We start from the raw sequence: 7,556 nt of genomic DNA on the forward strand, positions 1-7,556 counted from the left end.
CAAAATTTTATATGGTAACATGTGGACTTTAATATAACAGAATTTGGCCTTTATAAACTAGTTTACACATAACAAAGTTACTGATTATCTGTCCTAACCTATTTAGTGTTACACCAACAGATCCCCTCCCATAGCTTTTACTATGTAAACAGGATTCCTCCCCTTAAGTGAAAAACAAAAAACCCCCCAACCCCCAAAGTTCCCACCCAGAAAAGTTAACAGAATAATCCAATGCTAAAGTATCAGCAGATATAACACCAGAGATAGGTCATGGGCAACTCTGAAGTCTTCTAAGTAGTATAACAGAAAGTTACAGTGTTGACCAAAAGAACACACAGGTTTCTCATTAAACTTTGTTTTAATGGGTCTCAAAATTCTGTGACAGATTTTTGGTCAAGTTGTTTCCATTAAAAAGTACTGATTTTAAAAACTAATAACTTAAAAACTGCCACACACACAAAAAAAACCAAATGGTCCACAAAACATTCTCCTTTCCTTCTGAAGGTTTTACGATGCATTGTAATCATTAACCAGTCTTTTACTATTAAACTTAAATGGCCAATTGAGACAAACAGTTCTGAGACCGTTCTTCCACCACTGATTAAGACTGGGGTGGCAGGTATTGGGGATAATATTCATTTAGCCTTCTGAGCTTTCTGGGCAGACTTGGTGACTTTCCCAGCTCCAGCTGCCTTCTTGTCCACTGCTTTGATGACACCAACAGCAACTGTCTGTCTCATGTCACGAACAGCAAAACGGCCTATTAAAACAAATGTCATATTACCATTAGAAACACTTAGTAACACAGAAGGAAGTTTTCATCATAAGTAAAACTTGAATTAGTCAGTCTTACCCAGAGGAGGGTAGTCAGAGAAGCTCTCAACACACATGGGCTTGCCAGGCACCATATCAACGATGGCAGCATCACCAGATTTCAAAAACTTAGGGCCATCTTCCAGCTTTTTCCCAGAACGACGATCAATCTTCTCCTTCAGCTCAGCAAATTTGCAAGCAATATGAGCTGTGTGACAATCCAGCACAGGTGCATATCCAGCACTGATTTGGCCTGGATGGTTCAGGATAATCACCTTGGAGAAAAGATTTACATTTATTTCCTGAGTCTCAAAAGACACTTAAAGCTCTAGAAGTTAAGAGCATGACATTTAAAGTGTTACCTGAGCCGTGAAGCCAGCTGCTTCCATTGGTGGGTCATTTTTGCTGTCACCAGCCACATTGCCACGACGAACATCTTTGACAGACACATTCTTGACATTGAAGCCCACGTTGTCCCCAGGAAGAGCTTCACTCAAAGCTTCATGGTGCATTTCAACAGACTTTACTTCAGTTGTAACATTGACTGGAGCAAAGGTGACCACCATGCCGGGCTTGAGAACACCAGTCTCCACTCGGCCCACAGGGACAGTACCAATACCTAAAATGTTTAGGGCATACAGTTATAAATACCTCTGTGAAGAAACTGTAGCACCCATACAAGTTACATTCCGATATTAATCTTCAACTTACCACCAATTTTGTAGACATCCTGGAGGGGTAGACGCAGGGGCTTGTCAGTTGGACGAGTTGGTGGTAAGATGCAATCCAGAGCTTCAAGCAGTGTGGTTCCACTGGCATTGCCATCTTTACGGGTGACTTTCCATCCCTTGAACCAAGGCATCTAAAAGAAAAGATCATCAATTACTGTTACCTCCCAAATCTTGCCTCCTGTCCCGGGCTTTTTTTCAACTATCTTGAAACTCACATTAGCACTTGGCTCAAGCATGTTGTCACCATTCCAACCAGAAATTGGCACAAATGCTACTGTGTCAGGGTTGTAGCCAATTTTCTTAATGTAGGTGCTGACTTCTTTAACAATTTCCTCGTATCTCTTCTGGCTGTAGGGTGGCTCAGTGGAATCCATTTTGTTAACACCAACAATCAGTTGTTTCACACCCAGTGTGTAAGCCAGAAGGGCATGTTCACGGGTCTGCCCATTCTTGGAGATACCTGCTTCAAATTCACCAACACCAGCAGCAACAATCAGGACAGCACAGTCAGCCTTTAAAAGACAACAAGGCCATATCCTATTAAATGCGAGCCCTTCAGAAAGATGAGCCCAATGTAAAGGAAAGGCCCGGAGTAATTTTCAGAATTAATTCTACAAACCTGAGATGTGCCTGTAATCATGTTTTTGATGAAGTCTCTGTGTCCCGGGGCATCAATGATGGTCACATAATACTTGCTGGTCTCGAATTTCCACAGGGAGATATCAATGGTGATACCACGCTCACGTTCAGCTTTCAGTTTATCCAAGACCCAGGCATACTTGAAGGAGCCCTTCCCCATCTGTAAGGATTAAGAATGGTTACTTGGCAACTAAGACATGCTCCAACTCCAACTTGAAATTCCTTATCCCACTATTTCGCAGAAATGCTCCATTCCAGTTCACAACCATTAAAGCCAGGTGTCTACCTTATTCTCAGAACACAGTTAGGGAGCAAAGTGACTCAAAGCATGTTAGCTTATACCTTAACTAGTATGACATGCAAATATAGACTGGAGACTATTTTTTGGAAATTACCACTTAATGTACTTAATGGCACTTATTTTAATTATCTACATTAATGTACCTACCTCAGCTGCCTCCTTCTCAAATTTTTCGATGGTTCTTTTGTCGATCCCACCACATTTGTAGATCAGATGGCCAGTAGTGGTAGACTTGCCGGAATCTACGTGTCCAATGACGACAATGTTGATATGAGTCTTTTCCTTTCCCATTTTGGGTTTGTTAGTGGTGGTTTTCAAGACACCTAAATTTGAAAGAAAAAAACAAAAAAACTTTAAACCCCGGTCCCAAAGGCTTGAGAATAAACCATGATCCAAACTTAAAGGGCAAATTCCAAGGAGAATTATAACCAATGCCAAGCTGGCCCAACTGTGGTCTCCACCCACCAAGTGTGGAGAAACTCCATAGCGTTAAGTCCCCTCCCCCAACCGGAGAAGCTCCGCTCCACAGGCCAGGGTAGAAATCGAGGTGCCAGGACGGGCCGGCACACAGTGGGGTCACAGGAAGCAGCAGCTGAGGGGGGAAAGGCCCTCTTCCTTTGTGCGAGTGACTCACCCGCCCGCCCCGGCCGCCCGTCCTCCATTTTGAGCTCCCTGCACAGCGCCGGGAGCGGCCATCTTTCCGCGCACGCAACTGGTGCGAGCGGACGGGCCGGCCTTGCCGCCGAGGTAGGTGGCACAAGGCGGCGCGAGCCTGGCGCCGCCGGCCCAGACCCACTGCACGGGACTCTCCCCCGTCCACCCGGGGCCGCTGCCTGCGCACACACCGCCTCGCCGGACATGTGCGCCGCGCCGAGGGCCCCGTCACCACCCTCCGCTACGAGCGGGGGCCCCACACCCAGAGGACCCGACGAGCGCCAAAGAGCCCATCCTGCCGAGATCCCACCCCACCTCGGCTAAACTACCTCGTCAGAAAAAATAGATGCGTTCCCTGAAAATCCAAATGGCCGGAGACTAGGATAACAGGACAGGCGACAAGGTGCAGCGGGATTCGCACGCGGCGGGCAGGGCGCGCAAACCAGGCCTCAACTCAGGCACGAGGCTTAGAGGGCGCTCCCGAAAAAAGCGCAAGGCCTCGAACTGTCCCACTTACGACCCGAAATTCGGGGCCAAGAACAGAGCAAAGTGTCTCCGCGACACGGCAGGAGAGAAAGGCACGCGAGGGCCGCAGCCCGCCCCAGGAGGCCAGGCCCGCGGAAGCCACGCCCGGTACTCACCTGTGTTCTGGCGGCAAACCCGTTGCGAAAAAGAACGTTCAGAAGGACTACGGCACTTATATACGGCTCTCCCCCCACCCTCGGGGAAAAGGGCGGAGCTAGTACACGACACGACTTTCCCAGTTTACCCCGCGCCACCTCCACCAGGCACCCGAGCGAACGCCGTCCCCTTCCCCCACTGCCCGGGGACCGTGGGCGATGTGCGTTCAGCCTACTGAAGGGCACACGTCGCCTCGCGCATGCTCCTCTCGACCCCGGTGATGACGAGAGCGAAGGGTGGGAGGCGGGGACGAGAGATCCCTCGATTCTAGGTTAGTGGGAGTTTACCGACGGTCCCTGGGATTTCCCCAGGCAAAGGCAAGTCTTCCTTTTGTATGAATTACTCTCGGCAGCAGCTGGGGGGTGGGGCGGCCCGCAGACGGTGGGGCGGGGATGCTGAGAATCGTCCCTCTACTGTCCTTGGTTTCACTGCGAAGATGATATCCAGTCTGGGGGTATCCCTTCACCCCGCGGTACACCTTCCGTCCTCACCTTTGTCCTCTCGCAGGTCCGGGACAAACCCCTCGAACAGCTTCCTCAGCCGGTCGCGCAGCCACACGCGGCTGGCTCCTCCCCCGCCTTGCCCTCGGCGCCCCTCCCGGCGGAGGAGCGCGGGGCCGGGGCCCGGGCGGCGCGCCTCGGGGACGGCGAGCCGTCGGCTGCGTGGCCCTGAGCCTCGCGCGTGTGCTGCTGGGTGGCCGCTCGCCTTGCTCCGGTCAAAGCCAGCTGCGGTTACCGAAGGCCGCGTCACACGTTCGCCCCACGGAGCCCCACGTCCAGTTTCTAAGTTTAGAGTCGACTTCAATCGTACAGTTTGCCTTACTCCTCTAGCTCTAGTTTTATTACCGTGAAGGGACCCTGATTGTGTGTCATCCTCGTGGTACATTTTTTTCCAGTTAGTTGTACACTCATTTGATTGCAAGCGTGAAAAATCTAGAATTTTCCAGCTCAGGCTCCACATGACCTCATGCAGAGACAGCATCGGGGAGGCTACCCACCCAGCGTGAAATCACTGCTTCTCCAAAGTCGCCTCTGCTGTTAAATAAGTGGCTTCATTTTCTGTCGTCCTACTGGTTGTGACTGAGCGTTAGCATAAATCTAGGGCGGAACTGGACGAGGCCTTTTTGGTTGCCAATCGGGGCAGGCTCTGAGAAATACTCGGAAGAAAGAACCACCTCTTTTTTAATTAGCTAATTACTAGGTCATTATGATGTCTTCCTTCATGTGTAGAACATCTCTGTAACATCTCCAGCCAATCCATTAACAAATACTTGAGAATCTACTGTGTCCAGTGCTAAGCAAAGCTCTGTGGCATGTGCAAAAGAAACACTTCTTTTGGAGAGGAACCACAATCCAATTGGAAGAGAAAAATTAATATATAAAACAATTCGGAAGCAGTTAAAGCCAAACGTGTGCTTACTTTTAGTTCATTATAGAATATAGTCTTAGTCCTAGCTTTCAGTTACTTCTCACAATCCAGATGCCCCCTTTTTTTTTTAAATGAAAGAAGTCTTTTGGAATAGCCTTCATATGTTTTCTTGTTTTACCACTCTTTGTAAATAGATATAAACTTCTAAAAGTCAGGTTTTTCTCTTTCTTAATTAAGAGGTTTTTCTAGCCTTCTCAGTTTAACTTTGAGTTTTCATGAAAAAAAAATAGGCCACGTAAGTTTCCCTAGAATACATATAACATAACATCTTTCTCTAGCAACAAAAACCTCTTCTATATTTGTTTTTCTAGCTTCTCTTTTCGCAAATTCTTTTTTTCTCCTTTCATTTTCCTAGTAACCTACTGGGCACCACTGAGTGGGTGCTCTTATTAATATCGCAGTAATGGCCCAAACTGGGGGAGGGAGGGATGCGGGGATCTCGAGCCATATGGTGAGTTAAGGACAGACACTGGCCACACGCCTTATCTTGGGGCAGTGCTCACACTTCTGCTTTCCACGGGGGCAGCGGCGGGACAGGCGCGCGGGTCCTGGAAGAGCCCCGCGCGGCCCGGGTCGCACCCGGTTCCGAGGAAGGCGGGCTGGAGCGGCCGCCCGCGCGCCCGCGCCTCGCGTGCGCTCCGACACCTGTGGGCGGGCCCGGGCCTGGGACGGAGCCGGGCTGCGACTACGTAGAACCGGGGTGACCCAAGTCCGCCCCCAGACACGCCCCCACCTTGAGGTCACTTTTTTTTTTTTTTTTTTTTTTTTTTTTTTTGGTGTTCCGAGTGCGGAAGGAAGCGCAGGGGAGGAGGCATGAAAACCCCACGTGGCTGAGGGGGGAGGGAGCTGAATGTCGGTTTTCATTAGGTGGCTTGGCCTGTGAAAGACTGAAGCACATATTATACTATTTTTTTTAAAAGCTTTTCCCCCCGAAACCCTATATTTTGAACATAATCCTAGTTCATTTTTCCCACGACTTTACAGCAGATACAGTATGCCTTTTACTAACTTAACTGTTAAAACGGTAACAGTAACATTGTTGAGACTTGTAAATATGCTTTTGGATCATAATCTAAGGTGGTATTTTGCTTAAGATTTTTCTTAAAGTTGCTCCTGATATTTAGAGTGGCAAACTATTAAAATACATTGTAGTAAACATATGCACGACCCTTTTTTGACAAAAGGATTCTAGTTATTAATTTACTTAGTGAAAGGATGAACAGTACTAGTTCTTTGATATCTGTAATTGCGATTCACCAAGCATCTTTCAGTATTGGCTAATTACTCTAGTGGGCCTAATTTAAAGCAGCTTTAAGTAATTGCATTTTGCTGTGGTTCGCCACGTTTCCATCCTGCCTGTGCCAATTAAAAATGATTTTTAAAAGGGCATTTTAGAATATGATTAAGCCAAGGAATAATTTGGCTTGAGAATCCAAGTAAAATGATACTTCATTCAGTGTGCCAGGCACTGTTATAACATTTGCAGTATTTAATGTAACCCCACCACCCTCATTTTGCAGATGGAGAACCTGTAAGGCACTGGTAGTTTATGCATAATAAGCAAATGCAGAAATATTCTTTTTTAAAGTTTCACCTTTTTTTGCACAAAATGGCAAAATACAATATATCACTTTGTTTTTTTACTTAATGCTTCTTGGAGATCTTTTCTTGTAAATACATTAGGGCCCAGCAGAGCAGCTTTGGAACCCAGGAATCTGACCAGACAGCTAGTCCTAACTTTTTCCAGCAGATCTAAGCAATAGCATTAAAGTCAGAAAATCGGGGGTTAGTCCTTCCTCTGATGCTTACAGAGCTGTGATAGCCGGTAGTTCTTGGTTTCTCAGTACATCTATAATAGGGCTGCTCACGGTTCAACCTTAGTACCTACCTCACAATTCTAATGTGCAATGACATGAAACCATATGGGGGCACTCAATTATCTAGTTAAAACTGCATTTCTATAAGCTTTTTGGACAATACTTGCCCTCAATTGGTTTGCCTTGTGACAATAACGTGACACAGTAGAAAGCATAAACTCATTGGTATCTTTTTTATTTCTAAAAGTTTTGAAATAGGTAATACATGTACATAGTAAACACTTGTACAGAGATTATACAGTGAAATGTTACTCTCCATTTAGGGGTTTAGAGAAAGTCTGAAGAATATGCCAGGAAGTGTAAGGAAACTGAAGGTATTTCTATTACTGTTCTCATGATTCCAAAGCCAGTGCCTACCAGTGCCCTCTCATTTGGTATGAAGGAAAGGATAGCCTTTCCTCATTATTTTTTGTGAATCCACATTTTATAGAC

The 7,556-nt window shown here is 46.8% G+C and overlaps 1 protein-coding gene across 1 annotated transcript; it reads right to left on the reverse strand.

Annotated features, from left to right (window-relative positions):
* Nucleotides 1–339: 339 nt before the first annotated feature.
* EEF1A1 (eukaryotic translation elongation factor 1 alpha 1) lies at nucleotides 340–3,880 on the reverse strand. The gene is made up of 8 exons (XM_016205743.2): nucleotides 3,780–3,880; nucleotides 2,632–2,807; nucleotides 2,164–2,343; nucleotides 1,760–2,056; nucleotides 1,525–1,675; nucleotides 1,176–1,432; nucleotides 854–1,088; nucleotides 340–760 (listed from the first exon to the last, which is right to left on the reverse strand). Exons 2-8 carry the CDS (start codon nucleotides 2,773–2,775, stop codon nucleotides 636–638), a joined length of 1,389 nt encoding a protein of 462 aa, XP_016061229.1. The 5' UTR covers nucleotides 2,776–2,807; nucleotides 3,780–3,880; the 3' UTR covers nucleotides 340–635.
* Between the last annotated feature and the right edge of the window lie 3,676 nt (nucleotides 3,881–7,556).

The sequence above is a fragment of the Miniopterus natalensis genome, chromosome 5 (genome assembly GCF_054644295.1).
Source record: "Miniopterus natalensis isolate mMinNat1 chromosome 5, mMinNat1.hap1, whole genome shotgun sequence".
NCBI classification, from domain to species: Eukaryota; Metazoa; Chordata; class Mammalia; order Chiroptera; family Miniopteridae; genus Miniopterus; species Miniopterus natalensis.

Excerpts from the sequence above, each read along its gene's own strand:
- EEF1A1 (XM_016205743.2), bottom strand. The coding sequence starts at position 2,775 with ATGGGAAAGGAAAAGACTCATATCAACATTGTCGTCATTGGACACGTA. Across the intron at positions 2,344-2,631 it reads TTGAGAAGGAGGCAGCTGAG|ATGGGGAAGGGCTCCTTCAA; the intron begins GTAGGTACATTA and ends TAATCCTTACAG. Across the intron at positions 2,057-2,163 it reads TGATTACAGGCACATCTCAG|GCTGACTGTGCTGTCCTGAT; the intron begins GTTTGTAGAATT and ends TGTCTTTTAAAG.